This window comes from Euwallacea fornicatus, chromosome 36 (assembly GCF_040115645.1).
Source record: "Euwallacea fornicatus isolate EFF26 chromosome 36, ASM4011564v1, whole genome shotgun sequence".
NCBI lineage: Eukaryota > Metazoa > Arthropoda > Insecta > Coleoptera > Curculionidae > Euwallacea > Euwallacea fornicatus.
Genome location: NC_089576.1, coordinates 790,609 through 814,414, shown reverse-complemented (window position 1 = coordinate 814,414; position 23,806 = coordinate 790,609). Strand labels below are relative to the sequence as shown.

Genomic DNA, 23,806 nt, shown 5'->3' with positions numbered 1-23,806 from the left:
CGTTAAGTTCCTATTTAATTAACCTTCAACTCTGCCCAAACTTTTCTAATTTTTTTCACATTTTCAGGGAAAATTTGATGATTTTCCCGAGTGAAACTGGAGGGAACGCGGAGGCGCCAATAACACTGCCAACCGAAGCGTTATTGTTTCGCCTCTAAAGCTTTCTTGACAAAAAGCGTCTCTCCCGTCTGACAATGAAGCGACGATTTTTTCTGAAACAATGCGAAACAAAGTTCTGGAAAAAAATTCTGAGCGTTTTACAAGTGTTAGATATTGAGGTTCCGCGCACCTCAACACTGTAAAAAATTTCGTTTTTTTTTTAACATTTTTTTTGTGCACGTTCCGAACACGGCGATTTCTCCATTAATTTTCCCAAACAAATTAGCAAGTAAACCATTTAAAACCCAGAATAAAAATGGTATGCATTGCAGTGTCGAGGTTTGAGGCGACCAACCGAGGAAAAAACAACTCGGTTTCGTCTTGAGGCGAGATAATTGGTTTAAGCAGTCTGGCGTTCTGAAAAGCTCAATTTTCCATTTTCTATCAAAGCGTCTCTTCCTGTCCGGGCCAAAATGGTATTGACAGTAACGCTGACGTTTACTGTCATTTTGGACTGACTTTAGTGACATTAGCCATCATTGACATTTTAATAATATTAGTTCGCAACTTGGGTAGAGCGGTTCGCGATGACAAATAAGCTCTTGAATGCGCACTGTGACGAGGGTCTTTATTGGCCGACCCGCAAATCTGCGAAAATTCGACGCCTCTTCGCAGTTTCTGATCCCGATGATCGCTCCGAAACATAAATAATCCGAACAAGACGAGCAACAAGTCATACCCTCAAATGGAATTTTCTGTCAAATTTAATGTTAAATGTTTTACTCGCATTCTTATGTTAGTGATTTTCTCGGCAGGCTTGTCGGGTGCAGCCTAAACGACTTAACACGATTTCTTAAGAAAATACCTAAAAGAGATTATTGCAAGTTGGCGCAACTCCTGTCATTTCTTGACATACCTCTTCTCAATGTCAATGTCAATGTCAATGTCAATGTCACCAATCAAACTGATGGACGCTGGGTATCCATGCCAAGTGGCAACCTTAATTTAAAACAAGACTAATAATAGATAAATTAAACAGGTGTCACCAAATTTTGATCCATAATATGGCGACGGGAATCTAAAAATAGACGTCGATATCAGCATTTAAACAAACTATCGTCTGCTAAATATTTTCCGGCAATTCGCCATGTTATCTCAATTTATTTGATAACGCACGCACGTAAAGGGGCGGATGTTCGTTACACATTTTTGTTGGTGTCGTCTAAGCGCCATCGTAAATGAGCGGTTAACGTAACTTTTATTATTTTGAGATGTAATCATTGACATCTTGTTAAATTGTTTTTTGTTTCAGGTAAGTCCCTGTAGACGAGGTAAGCCTCCGTCGACGGCTAAAGGGAAAGCAAATTTATTAAAGCCAATAGATCAGTGTCTTTTGCTAACGGGATTCATGGAAATCAGCATCCATGGAAACGTTGGGATAAAGACGGCGTATTGGTCAGTAGCACCGTTTGCATGGAAATTAACTTCCAGGTAAAGTCGCTAGTACACTGATCTAGTGGGTTTAAGGGGAAAATGCAATGCCGATCTCGTAAGGGCGTTGTTAGTGTGGAAAGCGCTCTTGACAACGAATGAAGGGTGATCATTAAAAAACACTTAAGTAGGTGTGGAAATATCTGAAACGTGTCTTGGATAAGTTCACCCATTAATCCATTGTCAGACGTTTGATGGCAAAGACCAACTTCCAACGTTTACGCTTCGTCATCAGCTGTCAGTTTTTTTTTAATGATCATCACCAGAGCGCTTCCCAGGGAAGGCTTCGCCTGGGCGTGTCCAGAATTTGACGTTATCCGAATTTGTGACAGCTTCAAAAAGTGAGGTTAGACATTTCCAACTAAAAATAACAAACTGTTTCCAAAAATCTGCGTTTTGCCTATAAGCTTCTCCATTTAAACATTAAGAAATAACTAAAGATCGTTGTTATAAATATGATGCTCCGACCATCATCCATTTAAATTCAATAGACTTGCACCATTATGTCTATGAATATAGCATGAGGAATAAGGCATGTTTCATGTCTTATGACTCATACATATCTAGAGAGCGACCTATCAGTTTAAAGAGGTAAGGTCAGTGAACTGCCCCTTAAAATCATTATTTAGTAACCGAAACCTTTTAAGTAAACTGTAATATGCATACGCAATGAGGTGAACACTTCCAAAGGTCATCCCCTCATATTAATTAAAAATTTGTTTTGTCTATGAGACTTCGCAACTGCCCTTACCTCTTCTTCGCCTGCCAGCACATCTTCCGCCCGACGCGTCCATGATCGGAAATGTCAACTGTAATCATACAGTGGTAGTTGCTTGTCATGGAAAGTTGGACGAAGACAAAAACGTGCTTCTCCCGTCACTTGGTTTGTCGTGATCGGTGGTGACAAAACTATTCTACCGGCGTACTTGGAGTCAGGGAGTAACAGCAAAATGAGCTTAATGACAAAGATCTAATAAAAAATTAAAAAAAAGCTCTGTCGCTTTCGGCGTGGTTGGAGCCATCGGGTTTGCTGCAATTATAAAAATCCAATCTTCGCGACTGCAAGTTTTCTCATTTGTTTCCTCCTCGAAGCATGATTTTCTGCTCTTTCCGAACATTGAAACACCCTTTATGGTCCTTATGGGAAGAACCAAAATCAAAAAAAGCATTCCGGTAATAAACACTGCGGTCGAGACAAGTCATGTGCGACACGCGGGTCGTGTTTGGTATCTTCAGGTGTCGAGCGTGTGGAGTCCTGTCAGGGTTGTTTGACAAGGACCAGATGATGATATTTAAGCGGTGGTATTATCAAAATACACTTAAATTCCGCCAAATTTTTTTGACAGTTTTAGCAGAAATCTGAATATTCCAATTAAACACGCTCTAAAATTGAGCGTCTAAATTCTTGTAGTCTGTAGTTCGTTCCGGGTCATAAAGGGCGCTTTAAGTTTTCCAATCCCACACGTTCCTTTGTTTTATCAGTGCCCAATCTACAACACTCGAAGGTTCATGAAGAGATTCTGATGAAATCTGGAATATATCAATAAAAACCGCTCTAAAATTTAGAATTTGTGTTTCTGCAGTACGCAGCTCGCATTCGCTCACAGAGGGCGCTTCAAAGCTCCGAATCTTTGTTGTACACATTCTTCGAGAACATTTAGCAACAGGAATCTATGGAAAGTATGTAGTGGCGATCGGGACGTTATTAGAGCCGTTACGTAAAGCGAAATAGAAAGGAAACATAACCTCCCACATAAGCTGGCAGAAAGCAGGAAGATGACGGTGGTACCCCACTCGCAACGTGTTCGTGTCGGTTTCACTCTCTACTAACTATCTTTTCGCATCAGCCTCGCACGCTGCAGTCTGTGGCCTACTTTGCACCTGAGGTAGCGCGTTGCGCTTTTGTTTTGTTATTCCGTCCTCTACAGCATAGTACACACTTTACCGTTACGCAGCCGGCTACGGATGTGCATTCCGCGACTTCTTGTCGCTGTAGTCGATTTTATCGCGCTCTACCTTACCGTCGTCGGCCGACTGGCCAAGTGCGATCTATTTATATCTGACAGTCACATCTTTATAGTAGAATTTACGCGGGAACGTTAGACGGTCGATCCGCGATTATTTCGTTCGTCACACCTCTATGGGTCTTGAGCCAAACATGCGACGGGTGAGCAATAATTGAGCATCGCTCCAGGTCCGGCGGGATTCTCGATAAATGGAAAAAGATGTCTTCGTTGGGTAAGTGGAGGAATTTTATTGGTTCTATATCCGCTTTTGCACCTTCGTGTGATTCATTTCGCACTCGGTGGGCTATTGTTGAACTATTCGCCATCTGCGTGGGATTCTAATTGCGTTTTCATCTCGCCGATGCACTTCGGTCCTCCGACCTGAACGAGCTTCCTTAACGATGAATAAGAAGTGAATCTTCTCGGGTGCCACGGCAAGGCCGCGGAAATGTATCAAATCGATAAAATGTTTACTTAATTCTTTGTGAAAAACCAAGTTCGTGTTCATGCAGTAGATTATTGGATTATTTCTTGAGCGTGTTTTCGACGTTGGTGCACTGAAAAATCGACGTCGGTGTAACGTTTATTGCGCCAAAAATCCGCGTGTTCCAGTTAATTCCGGATCGGTAATAATTCCCGAGGTTCAATGTACGGGTATAGTGTGCACATTCACGATAATCCATTATTCTCTGTTAAGTAACGTCGGTTAATTGTCATTATCTGAGAAGAAATTTGCCTATACCATTATTTTCGAGTTTTAAGTCAACAGCTCGCAATTGCGGTTCACTGAGTGATAACCTACTTTTTAAATAAATCCAGTAGATTAGCGAATCATGAAACACACCTTGATGCTCAACAGTGGTAATTAACGAAAACAAAGTTAACATCTGGTATCAAACGAAAACGCATCGATAATGGACACACAACAGACTTCCGAGTCTCTGTGTAATCAAAGAGATTATCATCCGCATCTCTCTTATTAATTCCACAGGTTTTCCCGTAATAATTACGAGATTAAACAGAACTCGATCCCGTAGCCATTCCAAAGGTTTTCCTGTGATAATCTTGAGATTTGATAAAACCGGTTTCAAGTCAAACAGCTTTACGTGTGGAAAGGCGTCACATTTCCAGTCAATGCAAATGTAACTGCAGTTTCGTGTGTATTCGCTGCGCATTGGACCGTTTCGGCAGTTTCGTCGAAAGTGGCTCTGGAACTGGCTGCAAACAATTGCGAATCGTTTCCGCGTCACGTGGAAGGTCTCTGGATCAGGCCGAAAAGCGAAGATCGACCTGCCGATGTCCGAATAGACCTTGAAAAGTACAGTGGCTCGCCAGGTCGGCGGCATAGCTAACGAGTTAAGTTTTACGAGCGTGTTGTAAAGCAAATGCGTTATCTCAGCTTGTTGGGCAACGATCTGATTTTTTCTTTTTATTTTATTTGGGAACAAGGCCTCGCACCCAAGTAGGGGTGGAATTGCGTGTTGCTCTCAGGTAAAGCAACTTGAGACGAACAAACGTTGAATAATAATAACAACCATATTGGAAAAAAAATGTTGTAAAATCTGAAGAGTGTTTTGATGCAGGCTGTAATTCACTTTCTAAATCGTTTAATGAAAGTACGCGTGTGTTAGGTCGTTCAGAACGGGCATAGAATATTTCTCACACGTCACATGTCAGTTGTCAGCCCGCGTGCTTTGATTTTCCGTAGGTTCAGAATGGTCTCGATAAATAACCCGATCTGTAACTGGTAGTGGTCTCTTTATATCGAATTTCGAGTGATTCCCAATAATAATTCGGATTTCAGTAATGTGAAGGTTTAATAACACTTTCACGTTCATGGTGGAGTCACACGTGCGGTTTTTGCATATTTTGGGACTGTACTTTCCACACATAAAAATATGGGCACAGTTCGTATGGGGGCACATTTTAAAAATCGATTATATATTTATTTATATATATATATATTTTTATTATATATATATATTTTTATTATATATATATATTTTTATTATATATATATATATTTTTATTATATATATATATATTTATGCAGTTAATATTTAAGTTAAAAAATAAGGATTCGAACAACGCATTGTTTACATTTTTCGCTGTTGCAAGTTGACGGTAATCTAATCCAGACAAATTACTAATTACTAACTGAACAACATTGATCCAAACCAGCTGATTTCGAATTATTGTATTTTTTGTTATTTTATGTTTTTACCTCGTGTGAATGTCTTGTATGTCATATGTCATTATTTTCCCAACTTCCCTTATACTTGCAATATTTTGTTAACAGGTGGCGCTTCTCCATCTTTCAAAAGCTTAATTAGGTATACATATGTTCTAACCCGCATATTTTCGCTAGAGGGTCTTGTCGAAATTGCAGCTACTTCTTTGCAAAAAATCATCTGACCTCTTGACTGGCCAATTATTGATTCGATCGGAGATCAATTGGCCGTAACGCCTTGTTTTCTTGGATTCATTTCGTTTCATTTTTGCAGCATCACTTCTCAGTAAATAATATATATGTGCTTTTGCAACGAGCTCTAATTTTGTGCTATCTTTTATAGCCTAAACTGTAACCAGCATATTACTATAATCATTTCCTTGTAGTCGAAAAATATCTCCAATTAATTACAATCTCATTACTCCACGTAACATGTTACAAAACCCAAGTAGCACTAGATCTTGAAAGGTGATCGGCCGCCGTGCGGAAAGTAGATCAGCGGCACTGCATCTATTTATCTATTATCCATTAACCGCTTACATAATGGGTGAAATTGCTTGCAAATGCATTCGTTTTCTGGTTTATAGCTGGAACTGCATTCTTATTGGATACTTTCATTAGTTACGTCACCGATTTGTAATGCAGCCACTTGTAGTACGCCGCGTTAGATGACTGCAATTCGCGGATAATTACTCGTTATGCAATTTGATGATATAACAGGCACTTGTATCGATGTTAGTAAATTTAGGAGGAAGTTAGACGTGCATGATAAAGCCTTTTATATTACATAAAAATAGCAAAGAGCGGGTACCTTCACCTTTTTAAACATTTTTAGGAAAATTCTGAATTCGCTTTTCTTCAGCCTGTTTGACGTAATATTTTACATTCAGGCTGTATCTCTTATGTAAGATTGGTTCGGATTAGTTTGGTTTTTGTAGACATTTTTAAAATCGCGGAAATGCTTGAAAAGTGTCTGTGTATCTCGGACACTCCATCAGATATCACAACCCTATTTGTCTGGTCTAACGGAGCTCATCGAAGCAGTTGAAATGGGGTTTTTTCAAGAATTGCTCATTCGATTTCCGAGATATCAACGTTCCAAATTTGAGATGAAATGTGGCAAAACTTTCGTACTTGCCCTGGAAATTGTCGTTAAAAGATTGAAATTTATGAGGAACTGATCCTGTATAGGACCTAACTATTTCAATTGGAGCACCGAAAAAACGAGTCAAAAACGAAGATGCAAGAAAAACAATTTTTGCGGATTTTTAGGTGGTTTGAAGCTCGACTTCTACGCCTGTGAATTTTGTTGAATAAGCTCGAAATTCTAAATTTTCATGACCCAGGTGTGGCCTTTGCAACCAGTCAAGATCAGAGGCGTCGCTCCGATTCAATTTAAATTTATTGTTTTTACTTTTTTTTGGATAGTTCGAAGTTCGAATTATGGTTTAGTCGAAGAAGAAGAAATTGTTTACTGACACCGATGAACATGTAGTAGGCAACTGGGTATTAAAAACACCATATACAATGAAAGCCCTTGGCGTCTGTTTAATTTTCAAGTATCCTCCGACTTTTAACAACACCGTTATCGCATAGTTCATAATTTGTTTACCGTCTTTTTACCAATTTTGCCACATGCGTTGTCCAGCTCTTATTCTTACCTAGCCGCATTCCCAGACCTTAACGTTTTTTTTGTTCCTGATTTGCCACATCTTTTCCTTCTGACTTTTTCGTCATGATAATGCGTCATCTAACAAGAACTTTCGTCAATTTGGGCTTCAATATAGATATATATTTAGATCAGTGTCTTCTAGAGTCCATAAGAAAGAAGATACCGCTCTTGAGCATTCGTTTTCCAATTCTGTTATACCTCACCAGGACGATCATTGCCAGATAATCCTCATAGGCTGCGAGATTTACGCGTTAATCCATACCTACTTTCAACAATTTGTTGCAATAGAGGTACCATAGTGTGGAACCCAAAATGGAGCCTTCGAAAGCGCCCTACGTCATTTCGAGTATGTCTGCATTATTTGGACGTCTATTTCTATTTCCATCCAACGAGCCTATTTTTATTTCGTTTCTTGAACCTATTCCGATAGTCTACCAAAATCAAGGCAGAGAAATCTCCGTTCTAACAAGGCTTTGTGTTTAACTGTTGGATTATCCTGCGAACTGAAGTATCATGGAGGTTGATCGTACAGATCTGGCTCTCCTGAGCCCTTTCAGTCTCTTCCTGTAGGCCTGCCGACAATAGCGACCTCAGGAGTTCCAACCACTACGTATGGAATACGTCTGCATGTTTTTGCTTCTTTATCTTCACGGTAGCTTCCTTCAGGTCTTCTCTCGTGAATGGTGGTATATCCTCGTCAGGAACGACAAACCGAATCTGTTTAGACCTCTTGCGATCCCAGAGAACAATGATGGGGCAATTCTGCAGGAGATACACGTGGAACAGATTTTCTGCCAGTTACTTTTCACGGCTTTTCTCTACTACACAGCTAGCAAGTGCAAACATCGCTATCGTTCCTTTTCGCCATTTTCTATTTTATCAGTGTACAGTAGAAAGTTGCGCAACCAAATCTTCGCCATAACAATGGAAAATGTTAGAATGCACGCAGGAAAATTTCCGTGTTTTGGCCACCCTGTAGTGACATTGTTTATGGTACTCAGAGACAAAACAGAAAAAAAAATTACGCCACTTGCCTTTGTCCTAGATCGGCTTGAAATGTCATCGACCTTAAGGTGAAAGTAAAAACTGTGTATACACGCTCGCCAGCGTTGCCAACCACATTTCCTGGCTTAGAAAAATCATAAGCCGGCAACGCCGCAAATGTGTCCAAAAACAAAAGGTGGTTTTCGAAACAATTTCGAAATTGGCAAAGTCAATGTTCAACCTTGATATTGCCAAAATCGGCTCGGTTTCGGTTTCGGGCACCGTTACGAAATGCGTGTGATGCAAAAAAGTGAAAGTTCGGCACTGGCCCCGCGCGGGGCGCTTTACTTTATTGTGCCCAAAAATTTCGAATTACCTCTGTGGTTGCGCAAAAGGTTCGGGTGCTTTGACCGGCTGACGGTCGCGCTTTCAAATAGCTTTTGGTTGATGATTGTCACGGTTTCATGGTCTTGTCCTTAATTCCTAATTAGTTCCATAAACGACGATTTCAAGTTTTCCAAGCGCCCCGGTAGAAGTATGAGTTTCTTTCCAACGGTTCACTAAGTGCCTTCTACACTTCCTCACCGCACGGCTGACCCATTTATTCCCGGATCAACGACCGGGGAACAGGAATAAACTACTACTACAAGGTAACCCAAATAGCGACTCGTTCCCTGTTTGTTTCGTTTTTTCGCTATATTTTTATCTCAGCTAACGCTTTAGGATTTTCGTACGAACGACTAATTATTGGAAATTTCGGTTAAAGGCGTCCTCTAGTACAAATAATTAATTAACGATTTTATTTGCTCACCTACTTATTCAGATTCTGACCGTCAAGGCCTCCAGATCTATATCCAATTGACTTTTTTTGAGCAAGGCTGATGATTTTCTTGCAAATAAGGGAATATGTTTAAGGTTGGTTGCTAATTGGTTGGCGAACCAAGTTACGGAAGGCATGTTTTGATTTGTTGGCCATCGTTTTTTTTTTATTTCTCACGAAATACCTGCAACCCATCTGCCGCCGATAGCAACAAGGCAAAAATCTCACGTTGTTTTTTTTTGGGTGCGTTTACACCTTTCACGTGCCCCATTTTGTTTCACTCGACCGCCGTGTAGGATTTGAGAAAATTTCATGAAACGAATATCGCAAATCTGTGACTAAAACGGCGTTTTCGGGTGTTGAATGTGAAGAATTTCGTGACAGTAATTTTGTTGGAATTCGCTGCCATTTTGAATTTTAGAAAAATTACCAAAATGGCCGCAAATTTGTCTCAATAAGAGAAAATTTGTTTTATCAGGGTGACCAATTTCACATCCGCCATTTTTCTTCAGTGTCAAGTTCGCAATGATGCATGGTCAAACTTGAATAATTCGACCATCTTACAAGTTTTTTTGGAACCATGGTGTACGAAACTCGCTGCATAGTTACTTGACGAGTCTGAAATTCTCAGAATACTCATGGAAACTTGTCCGACATTGTGGGAAATAATAACCTAGGCCAACGTATAGATTATTTTAAGTTGGTATTGAAGGTTAGGTTGCACTCGGTGCAAACATGGCGGCATTGATGGTCAAGTTAATGTCGACCGCGGTAGATTTAAATTATTAGCAGACATTTCAACATAAATGATTGTTGTTCGATTCGGTGAGTTTTAAATTCTCGAAAGGAATCTTTCTCTCTATGTCTTTCTCAAACAATCGAGAATCGATGTAACTACATATTTCCCAATTTCTCGACTGGTTGACCTTTACAATGTAAACGTCTAATGGTGAAATATAATTAAAACCTGACATTGTAGCAAGTTATTCCCCTTAATCTTCAATGTCAAATTAACCAGGCTAGATTTAATTACTTCTTGTAAACGCATTAGTCGTGACTAGGGCCGGTCTCAAGTATCGATTAACATTTTTGCAAATTTTGTTCCAGGAATTATGACCCTTACGCGTACCCCGTGTGAGCTCGACAAGATGAGCCTTTTCCAAGATCTGAAGCTGAAAAGGAGAAAGGTTGATTCAAGATGCAGCAGTGACGGTAAGCCGGCTTTTGGTATCAAGACACTTTAGCAACACTGCTCACAAAACTAGAGTAGGCAGCCATCATCAAATTTCCTTTTAGGCAATGACTCTCTCCGCTTCTAGGCGAATCAGTCGCCGATACCAGCACGTCGTCTCCAGATCTCGTCATTCCGTCGTCGCCCAAAATGTCGGAGACAGCCCTCAACCCGCCTAGCCCCGACTCGACGCCTCTTGCCCACTCGATGGTCAAGCCCGAGCCGACGCTGGATAAAGTCTCGAACCGTCTAGAAGATTCCGGGGTTTTCGATGGGGGCGGTATATCCTCTGGATCCACCACCGCCAGCGTGATCCGAAGTCTGAGGAGCCAGAGTCCTCCTGCACTGCGGCCTGCTCCCCCTTTCAGTCCATCCCAGCCGCCGCGCCCTCATAGTTCTCCCGGCCGACCTGCCAACACTAGTCCTGTGATCAAACATACGCCTCTCTTACTGCACCCGACTACGCCCAGCCCGCCGAGGAACATCGCACCCTTAGGGACGGAGTCTCCGTCGACTTCGAGTCGCCAACGAGGGGTAATCATCAGTCAGCAATCGCAATTAGTGCAGAGCCAGTTATGGCTGAAACATCAAAGAATAAACGGAGTTAAGCCTGAGCTTATTGGAGGAAGTTTCGGCGCTACTACCTCCCCACCTCACATGCCGGAATTGAGGTCGCCCGGGAGTCCCATGGCGAGAACTACCCCAGTGAGGCAGACGCCTACAGTGATCATGGGAGAGGCGGGGGGAGTGAGGACGATGATTTGGTCGCAGCCTGCCTTGTGCACCACCCCCACCTCTCCAATTGGAGTGGAACCTCCTTTATTTCCTACCACCTCCAATTGGAACCCCGGCGGGAGCCCTTTGAGCAATCCAGAGGAGAGTGCAGCGCAGATGCTTTTAAATCTAGGCCAGGACAATCGACTGGGGCGACTCCCAGTGAGTCGATCTTTGCTCTCACCCCAGCCACCCTCACAATCCTCATCCCTTACAGCTCCATTGAACATGGAGAGGCTCTGGGCAGGAGATTTACGTCAGATACCTCTGGCCCAGCAGACCCAAGCCCTCAATCTTACCTCGCCCACCGGATTGGCCCCGCCCAGCTTATTTCCGGGCACCTCCGACCCTTTGAGGCTTCTGGGGCTGGGGGAGCCTACCGCACCGCCCCCCGGCGACCAGCCAGATCAAGGGGAGGAGGAGGAGCAGCCGATGATTTGCATGATTTGCGAGGACAAGGCCACCGGGCTGCATTACGGGATTATTACGTGCGAGGGGTGTAAAGGGTTCTTTAAACGGACAGTTCAAAATCGAAGAGTGTACACGTGCGTGGCAGATGGAAACTGCGAAATCACCAAGGCGCAGAGGAACAGGTGCCAATACTGTCGGTTCAAAAAATGCATCGAGCAGGGTATGGTTTTGCAAGGTACGACTTGAACTAACTAATAATTGACGTAAATATGAAAAACGCATTGATTTTCCGAGTCTGTCTCCATGAGACTGGCGCCCCTTCGCGAAATGTAACGAGGGATGAAGAAAAAAATCGCGATAACGATCTTCTCGAATAGAGTGGGTCGCCCCTTGGTGTCTTATACTGTATCTTTTAGAAGCATGGGAACGGCCGAATATTCGAGAAACAGTTTATGTAAAAATAACGAATTTTCCTACAAAGATCAGATACCATAATGGTCGATTCAATGGTCTAGAAGAACCAAATGCAGTCTCGTGTTTTTTTTTAAGCTTTTTGTTGTCGTCACACTGACCCTCTACATCTTATAATCGCCGATTGCGTATGATGCTTATGTGAAAACAAAGTAACGTCATAGGGACACTAATGCATGGCGTCTATCCGGTCAAAAAATTGCCTCATTCTCGGTGGGCCGCCGGCAATTATCGTTTGCTGTGTCCAGTTGTTCTTGATCATTGGCCCGAGTCAATGATAACAACCGCAATGTTGCTAAATATATACTGGCCATTCTCGCAAAAACCACCGAAGATAAGTGGAGGACGTGGTTTTCCACTAAAAAAATGTAATAAAAAAAAACTATTTTGGAAAAATAGCGGAAATCCGTGACATTTTTCAATCATACTGTACATTACCCCCCTTGAAGATTTGAATTTAAATTTCAAGAAAGCTTTTCTGTACGTTTCTAGTAAATTCTGGAGAGTTTCCAAGCTCCGTAAATGCACCTTGGACCCTGAGGCTTCCGAGATTTCTGGAAGACTTGAAAAAAATATAAAATATAAGGGAGATCTTCGAAATACTGTGATAAAACTCTTTTTCACATTTTCGAAAAAAATCTTAAAAAATATCCAATTTTTGATGTTGTCAGAGACTGAGTGTTATTCCTCGATCTGTCCGAGGCGTTCGATAGGCTAAACCACGCCATACAGAAGAGTTTTCGGCTACGTTTCGTTGAACGCGACTAAACTATGTACTACAAGCTATGTTACAAGTTGTTACAAGTTGCATTTTACAGCTGTCCGAGAAGACCGAATGCCCGGAGGAAGAAATAGCGGAGCTGTATATAATCTGTACAAAGTGAAATATAAGAAGCATAAAAAGACCAGCAAAGCAGTGGCGAGGACTCAGGACAAGGGTATGCAGCTACAGCAATTCAAGAACGAGCAACAGCAGCAGCAACAGCAACCGGCAGGAATACCTTCCAACCTAGGTTTGTCAAATTCAAAATTTCTTAACGTCGCTTTTCACGGAAGGATTTAATAGTAAACGGCACCATCTTGAAAACCGCCCTAACTAACCCCAGCGAGGTGATCCGGCTGCGTCAGCGGCTGGACAGTGCAGTGTCCAGCTCACGGGATCGTAACTTCTCCGTGGAATACGCGTTGTCAATGATAAAAACCTTGATCGACTGTGATGAGTTCCAAGATATTGCCACGTTGCGGAACCTGGACGAGCTGCTCGACCACAACACTGATCTCAGCGAAAAGTTGTGCAACATCGGCGACTCCATCGTCTACAAATTGGTGCAGTGGACCAAGAGGTATATTAGGTCACAGCGTTTGCGTAATTGGTCCTCATGTATGACGGGTGTTAGGTTACCGTTCTATTTGGAGCTTCCTGTCGAAGTACACACGCGGCTGCTCACGCACAAATGGCATGAGCTTCTAGTCCTCACCACCTCTGCCTATCAAGCAATCCAAAAGGCAACCTCGGAGCAGCAAGTGCAGATGGCTACCACGATAATTGAACCCGATTTTAATCAGGAGGTATGTAATTTTTTTTTTAGTGGGGTTTTTAGTCCTCCGAGAAGATCAAAAGGTACTTTTGTCCTGCGAAATTTGTAATTGCGACCATTGTGCCAAAACTGTCATACAACGTCAAACGTTCCTAGATATTATAGGTGGTATTGTCGTTCAAGTGAAGTTAGAAAAAGAAAAAAACAGAGTAGTTCTTCTATCACTGAGATTAACCTCCTTCATTTAATACTGCCGCCCAGGACAATAACACTAACTTAAGAGGATGGACAAACAAGGATTATTTTGGTTGAATGTTACTTCCTTAAGACGAGGGAGTATTTATATAAATGAGATGTCTCGGGCATCTCCTCCAATTTAACATATCTCATTTGCAGAAAAAGAGAAAGGAAAACAAAGCTCTGTTCCTAGAGCGACTAGTTGAACCATGTGAACATTCACCCCTCAAAAATCGCCAATTAGATTAATCATCTCGGAGGCCTGATTCCACAGTGACCAATCAGAGGGAGAACGAAATTTTTCTTGATGTTGATTGGTCGATCGGCCAATTTCTTGTATAAAATTTTCTCTCTCACTCTCAACTATTCCTATAGAATTAGGCCCTTGCGTTTTTGATTAATCGCATATCGAGTGACAATTGACAGTTATGCTCTAAATATGAAGTTACGAGCACCGACATTGGGAAAATATCGAACCATAACGCTTCCGTACGATCGAAATCTCAATAAATATCGATGCTTTGTAAAGTAAAGTGGTATCGTGTGCATTCCCAGTATAATCTAGACTCATCTGCACGGAACACCGGTGGTTACGCCACTGAAGTGCAACTATTTAAAGAACGCAAGCAAACGCTTACGGCTATACGTATTTGTAAATGACGCACTTTCCAGTTCGACCTAGTTATCGATGCGCTCAGGCACTATCCCGGCTGCAATTAACTCTCTGCTAGGAATGAGCAGGACTATCGATACACCGCTCAGATTCCCCATGAAATCTGTTTTGCAAACAACAATCGACCGTAAAAAAAAAACATACCTGTCTATTCTTCCCAAGCGCATCACAATGTGAATCTGAGGTCCAAGGCCTCCGATTCGTCCTAATTATTTGTTATTCACCTTTCGGCTGGGCGATAAACAAGTCCTTGTGAGTCGTGACCTACATTTTCGAATTATCATCGTCTATTATTTGCAACTCGAACGAGCGAACGTATACGTTATAAAAATGGCCGTTAGATACTTTAAATTGGACGTAGCTTTGGAGGGGAATTGGGTCAACGTCTACGTCCTAGAAACGACGCCGTCGGGGTAAACGCACTCGTTTGAGGACACGTCTCGCCTGTTTTCTATTGCTGGAATCGGCGGCGTGTGCATTATGCAACGCAGCGGCGTCCAGGAAACCCGTTCCAGAGAGTTATGGATCTGTCCACTCAATCGCTTTATGCCAAAATGCATTCAGTCATGCGGTGCAATGCTGCAAGTGGCTCCATGCAGCGGCGTGGGTTGGCGAGAGAAAAAAGTGATTTATGGAGGAAAGATGAAGCTACGTATTAGTAATGAAGACATGAAGTACCAAAGGCTTTGAGAAGCTTTTTTTTGTGTGTAAACGCCATAATGAGGCGCGTTGCTGCGTGAGAATTACATGTGTTTTACTAACTCTGAATAGAGCTATAGTTAAGCTTAAGGATTTGGGACATTGTCGTTGTAGAGTATCTGAAATACGCGGTTAGTGTTTTCTTAGTTTTTTTAAAATCAAAGAGGGGGTTCCACTGGAACTAAGGGCTCCATAAATCCAAACTAGGGGCAGGCAGATTATGAGGTCGCAGTTTACGGGAACTGGGTTAAAGGTTAGTTCGTCGAAGGGTAGGACGACGTCCGGGTAAATGCACTTCTTCTGGGTCGCTTATCGGGGACTCGTTGACTTCGAAATTTTAACTGCGATGACATGTTTAATTTATGGTTTCATTAATATGTAATTATACCCCCCCAAAGAGCCATAATGGCTTTAATAATCTTAATTTCGTGGCATTTCTAATAAGGTCGGAAGGAGTTGATAAACTGGTTCATTACTATTCAGACTTTGAACAAAAAAATTTGAAAAAGTTTGAAAATGACGAATTTTTACGCAACTCCAAATTCAAGTTTTCCGAATACTTGGAGTGAGTCGAGCTTTGAAGCAAAATTTCTAACTATGCATCTAAGTGATCTGCAATCTAATCACATATTTTGAAAAAACTCAATATAGCAGGTGGCTCAAGAAGGTGGCTCGTCCTTATGGTTTTTTTGTTTTTGAAGATAGAAAGTTAACATTTGGAGGAAAGCTATATGACAATAGAGCTGATTGATTGATATTAATGACATTTATTTGGCACTTCCGGTTTAACCGGAAATGATCTCGAGTTTCGATTTTCAAATGTAGCGTCCCATAAATTTGTCACTTTTTTGGAATCTAAAGTGCATTTTTAGTCCAAAGATATGTCATTAAATTTTTTTTTTGTGAAAAAATTGATGTGCTTTTAGTATTTGAAAAATGTCGTCGACTGCCTTCCGACGCTGCGCGGCTTTATGCGTAAACGTTTCCACTTGAAACCGTCCGGGCCGCCACTATTTTAAAAAATTTGTGAATGAAATGAAAACTAGAGAAATGCTATTAAAAATGAAAAAAAAAACAGTTTCTACAAGTAGAAATATTGAAATCTTTTATTCTGTTATTTGGAAGGTGACCGTGACATATTCCACGCCCAACATAATTTTTTCTAAATTTGAACGTTTTTAGTGAATTAATGGTTTATTTCTGTACGAACATAAGTTGTGTTTGGTCTCAAAAACTTCAGGAAAATATAGTCTTTTAGAAAATCGTAACGAGCCACCATGTTGCCACTTGAAAAACGGAAGATAAATGGGAATTTGGATATTTAAATTACTTATAAAAGAAAAAGTACTCAATAAAATTGCAAATTAGTATGTTTCCCCATAATGTTGACATAAAATTGCGCCTAATACGTATGCCTCAGTGGCGTAGCTCGACGCGAAAAAACCGTAGAAATTTTTTTTCCAAAAATAACACACTTTTAGACTGAAAGTTACCTCTAGACTTCAAAAAAGTAAAAAATTTATAAAGCGTTACATTTACAAATCGAAAGTTGCGGTTATTTCCGGTGAAACCGGAAGCGCATAGATGTACGCTATTAATGTCAATCAATCGGCTCTATTCTCACATAGCTTCTCTCCAAATTTCAATTTTCCAAGTTCAAAAACAAAAGAGCTATAAAGGCGAGCCATCTTCTTGAATCGTCCGGTATATAATTTGGAGTTTGAATTATAGAAAATTTCAACGGTGCGAAGTGACCGGGGAATGTCTTTTGTAAAACTTTAAACTGTAAAAAAAAACAACAGACACAAAAGAAGAGAGAAAATAAATAAAAAATTAACCAGCGACACACTCAAAATTTCCTGCTGTTCCACAGTTTCGTTTACGAGATATTTACGGTTTCTAAATAGAATAGCCAATATGTTTTTGGCTATTTATCTCTACCGTGTTTAGATAATTATGCGGCATGAAGGGGATTCAGAGATTCGGTACAAATTTACAAAAAATTTGAATCATATTGTTCTTATCTTCAGATACCCAAAAGTCAATCGTTTAAATGGGACGCCCTGAATATACTTGGACGAGTATAAAGAAATTGCAATACAGTGGAGTCCTGTCTGGTCTAGTGGCATCAGTACCTTATGCCACCCGTTAATATCTACAAAATATTTAGTATTTAGCACGTGTGAAAGTGTCTTGTCTGTCTTTATTTTAATAGAGAGCATCAAAGTTGGAGACATTACAACATATGTTTTTAGATTTTTTGAAGCTTTACAAGATGGGCTTATGAAAATAGTACAGTTCCATTTGATTTATTAAAGAAAAATGAAGAAAACCGCCATTGCCTGAAAGAATGCCCTCTAGCGATTTTGTTCTGGACTATGGATTTATTACCTGAAAGAATGCCCTCTAGCGATTTGGTTCCGGACTATGGATTTTTGGTCAATGTGGTTATTAAATCGGCTTATAATTCCCTCACAATGAAGCACAGAATCACTGATAATCGGATAATCAGAAACAGAGATACGATAGTTTGAACTTAACGCGATTCACCGGCTTCCCCCACTTTTATTATGTGAGTTACGAAATTATGTGTCGAACGAAACAGTTTCAGAACGATGTAATCTCATTGATAGTAAATTAAAACGTGCTACTTAACTAGTGACTTAGCATAGATTTGTCGATTTTGAGGAACTACCGTCCCTACTACGCCCCCTTACGGCGATTTCACGAAGCTGAAAATATTTTCCAGAGATTTCTCATGGTCGCATTAGCGATGAATTTTTTTGTCCGAAGTTGCCCCACTTACCGAGATACAGCCGCTGTCCGGCGGAAGCCGGACAGGCTGTATACAGGGTGTAACACATCACGCAGATATTTTTTGGAAAGCGATAGTACTCCGCAGAATAACGAAACAATGCTAGTGGTACAAGACAATTTTCGATACACAAAATGGCACGTTTTCACCGGTTTTTGTAATTTTGTTTCCATTTAGATGTGTGTTTACTTTCGCTAAATCTTACGAATTACACGTGGTACATAACTGAACTGGGTGATTCTTTTTAACTCCTCGGTATTTTTAGTTTGCAGCCGTACCGTTGCGAATACTGCGAAAACCGCGAAAAATGCGAAACTAGAAGGGACAAAAAATTGAAGAAAGATTTAAACTTGATATTAGAAGTTGTACAAAGAACTCGAAAAAAAGATACAAAGTATAAAGTAGGACACGACCACAAAAAAACGCCCTGTATGTGGCTACCGATGATTCTGACGTGTTGTTGTAAGAAGTCTTAGAGACCGTAGGTGTACGACATTGGACAAATTTAACCCAGGACACGCGTGACAAAAAAGGAAAATATGAGAAAAAATTTGAAATTTTGCTACCGGGTGTATCAAAAACGGTGGGCTTTCGCTCGTCGATCTACCAGAATTTTTGTCTAACTTTTTAAAGGTGCTATAGCCCCTGGAAGTACCTCCGTGATGACATGTCACCTTTATACAGGGTGTTTCCTAACTACGTGTAAAAAATTTAAAGGCGTAATCCTCGACTGATTTTGAATAAAAAATGTCTAATGAACATATGTCCGCAAATGCCTTGTTTCCAAGATACAGGGTGTTGACTGAAAGACGTTGAAAAAGGTTTTAAAGGTCTCTAAAGGTTTGATGGTATTTACTAACTTGTTTATTGTTAGTTTTTTTGCTACTTCCACTGCAATAAACAAGATAGTCAGTGTTATTTTGGTGTTTTACTCTCTAAAGTGAAAGAATTTAGTTCTGTGTCCCAAAAATCAGATTATACCTCAGTTTTGAACATTTTTCAAATGCCTAATTACACTAATCAAGAAATGGCCAATATGGTTTTCGTTTACGGCCTTGCTGATGGTGAGTGTTCGGCAGCGAGGCGCGTTTACATGGAAAGGTTTCCAAACCACCACGCTCCCAACCACCAAACCTTTAAAAACCTCTTTCAACGTCTTTGTGATACGGGATCTCTTACGAAAACTCCAGGAGGAGGAAAGCCAATAACACGTCGAACCCCAGAAGTGGAGGAAGAAATCTTAAGACGTATCGAAGAAAACCCGGGAACCCCCGGAATTGTCTTTTCTAAAATTCAAACACCCAAATTGAGTCATTTTGGAAATAAAATCTCTTTTTCCTGTCACACTTCAACACCCTGTATCTTGGAAACAAGGCATTTGCGGACGTACGTTGATTAGACATTTTTGACTCAAAATCAGTCGAGGATTACGCCTTTAAATTTTTTACACGTAGTTAGGAAACACCCTGTATAGAACAGTGCTAACTATTTGTGTTCAACCTTTAGGCCACTTTCCCCATTACGCCCCGTCTTATGGTCGGAAAAAACCACAGTGGCGGAGCTAATGATGTGTTTGGAATAATTATGAAATTCTTACGTTCAATTCTGACCTTTCACATGGTAAAAATATGCTGCAACCGATTTAGCAGGCTAATTTCTTTTTCGATAGTTAAGAAACTTTCTCTTTTGCTATTGTACGTCGGAACAAGACCAAGTCTCAATAAAGCGCGTTAAGCAATAAGAGGAAGGTTGAATAGAAATGAATCCATCAAGAATAGCGATAATCCGGGAGGTAAGATGGGCGCATTATACTCCGCTTACGTGGAGTGAGGTAAAAGCAATTTTACTAACAAAAACACTTGATTGTATGGAATAACGATGGGCAAACGAAAGGCTTAGATGAAACGACCCGGAAGAGTGAAAAATGCGTGATTAAACAAAAACACGCGAAACATCAACGTTTTATTCAGATTATTCCACAAACGTTCAGTATATACAGCAAAATCCCCGTCGTTGGTACCGTTACACTTGAAAACCTGATTAATTGATGATGGCATCGGCGGTACTGCCCGTTTCTAACACAACACATCGAGATGTTTTGAAAGTAAAAGTCTTCTTTCTGCCACCGGGTAATTATATGCACCGTTGGTCGGCTGATGATTGTAACGGTACGACCTTAGAAGTTTCACTTTTTCCAATCTCACTGAGTCATCGAAGGTCTGTAGGCAGACTCGTATTACCATTTTGACGATCGCGAGTTGTAAACATTCCGTGTTTGACATTTTATAATTTTTCAAGGTGGAAACGAATCTGTGCACCCTCCAAAATTGCCTGACGTCCATGATGGGGCGCGAGATCACCATGGAGCAGCTCAGACAGGACGTGGGTCTGATGATCGAGAAAATCACCCATGTAACGCTCATGTTTCGCCAAATCAAGCTCACCATGGAGGAGTATGTGTGCCTTAAAGTTATTACCATGCTTAATCAAGGTGAAAGGGTTAACTGGCAGTGATGGGTGAAATTTAGTGTGTTGTTTCCAGCTAAACCTGCCAGCGGTTCGAGTAGCAATGAATTGGAAACGATCCATGAACGATACATGACTTGCCTGCGCGTTTACACGCAACACATGTATCCTCAACAAACGACCAGATTTCAAGACTTACTAGTTAGATTACCAGAGGTAGGTACAAGTAATACGAGGATAGTCCGAGAAGTACCCCCAACCCCCCCCTCCAGCACTCAAAGAGAGAAATATTACGTCATCTTTCGTCATAGTTTTCTTCGAGATTGGCTCGGTTTCCTCGGCGGTGTTCTGTGGCTTCCGTCCTCTGTTTACAACAACAAGCTTCGAACGTTTCAAAATATGCATCAGCCTCGAACTACACCTCTTCGTTATTGGCAAATCTCCTTCCATCGAGCCATATTTTTTCAATCTTGGAAGTGGAAAATCATACGAGGGGGCTAGATCTGACGAACGGATTCGGTGAGGAAAAGCTCGAAACGTAATCGATCGATTTTGGCCATCGCGATGACGGAAGCGTGGACTGTTTTGAAGATCGAAACTTTCCTTCTCGCCACGTGCGGTCGCTTTTTCCTAATTTTTCCACTCGAACGTCGCCATAAATTTGTCTAATACTCTCCGTTTATTGTTTTTCCTTTGGGGAAGCGATCAATAGAAATTAGCCCACGTGCATTCTAAAATACTGACCCCATCGCTTTTCCCGGAAATGGAACGGTTTCCGCCTCCTCGGGAGTCGATCCTTCCCATCGAGCCGATTGCCTTCGCCGCTCTTTCGTCTCAGGTGCGAAGTGATGGATCCGCACGTCTTTCACGGTTACGAATCGACGTGAAAACTCGGCATTGTCGCTATGAAACTTTGCCGAACACCCCCTTGAAACGTCCCCACGCCACTGATTTCGTTCGTATCTCTGATGTCGAATTGTTCGGTCAAAACGCAACGTGCAATACTTTCTGGAAATGTCCGTCTTCCAGTGCGGTCTTGTGGACTTTCGCCATGATTTCCGCCGCGGTCACGTGGCCAGGCCGACCACTGCGCCCTTCGGGTCGGCAGCTGGTACGGCCGCGTTCGAACCCTGCCGCTCGACATTTTACAGTCGTCGACGGAGGACGGGAATCCCCCAGAGTAGAATCTGACTTCTCCTCGATGTCGGATGGACTAAGACCCGTCGAATGAAAGTACCGATTCGCGTATCGGTGACGGATCCGTTCCGCGTCCATAAAATCGCCGAAAGCGTTCTCGAAGAACAACTCCAAAACAGACGCGAACCTACGTCAGTCGCGAGTTTTCGAGGTTAGGTTCCTGTGGTGTGGGCAAACTTTTAACGAAAAAGTCGCCATCTATGCGTCAGGTCGAGTACTTCTGGGACTATCCTCGAGAAGGGCCGAGTTGATAAATCAATCGATGAATGTTTCAGATACAGTCTGCAGCAGCCCTACTATTAGAGAGTAAGATGTTTTACGTTCCTTTTTTACTTAATTCGGCTATTCAGAGGTAGTAGCGCCACTGGGCCGGAGCTTAGGTAAATGTTAATAAACAAAATTAGGAAAGAAACAAAACGACTCAAATTTTGTAAATACATGACTTACCACACGAAAATTCGGAAGTGGCATGCTGTTCGAATGTCCCTGTTATGCTAGACTGATGTTTAAATTAGAGACGTTTCATGAGAGATAGTAATGGTTATTAATTGTCATTTCCTGGGGGTATAAACTCGTTTTCGTTGTTGTCGCCACCTCATTACACCAGTGGCGAAAACGACTTCACACCCCCTTCATTTAGGAGAAAAGACTTCCAAACGAATGCATTTTTCGTATCGCCCAGTTTACTTATTTTCAAACTATACTTAATTGTTTTTATCAGACATCTGAACACGATGAAGTACAAATCTGATTATAAACTAAAGCCATATTATGATGATTAATGCGGTGAAACCTTTGTGTGAGTAAGCTGGGTAAAAAAATGTCCAGGAATCGATTCCTGTGGTCACGAAAGTTATCCGCGGATTCCCGCTACATAAGTCTGAGTAAGTTGCCTTGTTTATGCGAGAAGTGGCATTGTAGTTGTCCTATCGCACATCACATCGTTTTCTCAGCAGCTACAACTGTTACTCAAAACTGCCAGTTTTCAAGTCTGAAATGCGTCGAAGCACTGCCCATCTAGATACAATAGATCTCCCCTATGAGACTACAATGCCATTGTTGTGCGCATCTCGCATCAAAAATTACTAATATAAGGATATATATTTACATAAAAAGTATATAAAAGGGTAAGAAAAGTAAAGCGTAGTGAGGGGTAAATGATGATGCACGTTGCCAAGATTATATGGACAAACTCCTCGGTTTTTAGTCTAGTTTGTATACTGAGTGGTCACGAAACGATTGATAAATGTGCGTCGTTGAGGTCGTTAAAGCACAGCGGTGTTCTTTGGACGGTTTTTTATTGCTTAATTTATTTGACCACCGTGTATATACGCGCGGAAGGTAACGTGTAATAATTTCTAACTAAAGTTTGGAATTGGATTCTAAAACAACGAGCTACAGGGAGTTCTGCCCATCTCGACTCTTAATAGCACACGCGGCAAGTATTTTTTTTTATCTCGCTTTGAGTCTCTTCTTATTATCCCTCTTTAACTGTGGCTTTGTAATAATAAAAAACTTCAATTCAATCCAATTTCATTTTTAATTTTCGCCAACTAACTTCCAACTCATCTTAATAACTGCAAAAAGGCTCATTCGAAGACGCGCAAGGAAGATGGACACGGGCTCAAGCGAGTCCAAGTTGATAGCGTACCTCCCGACCACACTTCCCTCCCGCCACTTGTAGCTCCAAGGTCTCGCGCATTCAATTATGGTCGAGGGAGGTCATTTCTGTCCTTGGAACGTAAGAGTAAGAACACCCGGAATCGCTTTCGTCAAATATCCGAGCTTACTTTACGCCCTTTTCTGCTGTTTTTTGATCGTCTGTTACGTAAAATCGGGAAGTGCTTAATTCATAAGACTGTTCTCAGTCTTATGAACTTTCAGTCTCTGACTCGTGAAGATTCGAAACGATGACGAGCGTGAAGAACGATGTACGCATGCTTGTTTTATGATGAATCGAAGTTAAATCGACGATTTCCAATTAAGAAAAGA

General features: G+C 41.3%; 1 protein-coding gene across 1 annotated transcript; it reads left to right on the top strand.

The window, feature by feature from the left end:
• Positions 1–3,297: 3,297 nt before the first annotated feature.
• Positions 3,298–23,484, top strand: Hr4 (Hormone receptor 4). Its single transcript, XM_066300560.1, has 9 exons — positions 3,298–3,828; positions 10,410–10,514; positions 10,622–11,953; positions 13,008–13,202; positions 13,256–13,532; positions 13,587–13,758; positions 20,450–20,642; positions 20,694–20,833; positions 22,090–23,484. Exons 1-9 carry the CDS (start codon positions 3,816–3,818, stop codon positions 22,168–22,170), a joined length of 2,508 nt encoding a protein of 835 aa, XP_066156657.1. The 5' UTR covers positions 3,298–3,815; the 3' UTR covers positions 22,171–23,484.
• The last annotated feature ends 322 nt before the right edge of the window (positions 23,485–23,806 follow it).

Bases quoted from the DNA above. Each gene is read 5' to 3' on its own strand.
- Hr4 (XM_066300560.1), top strand. The intron at 13,533-13,586 runs GTATATTAGGTC...GACGGGTGTTAG, and splicing joins TTGGTGCAGTGGACCAAGAG to GTTACCGTTCTATTTGGAGC. The intron at 20,643-20,693 runs GTGAAAGGGTTA...TGTTGTTTCCAG, and splicing joins TATTACCATGCTTAATCAAG to CTAAACCTGCCAGCGGTTCG.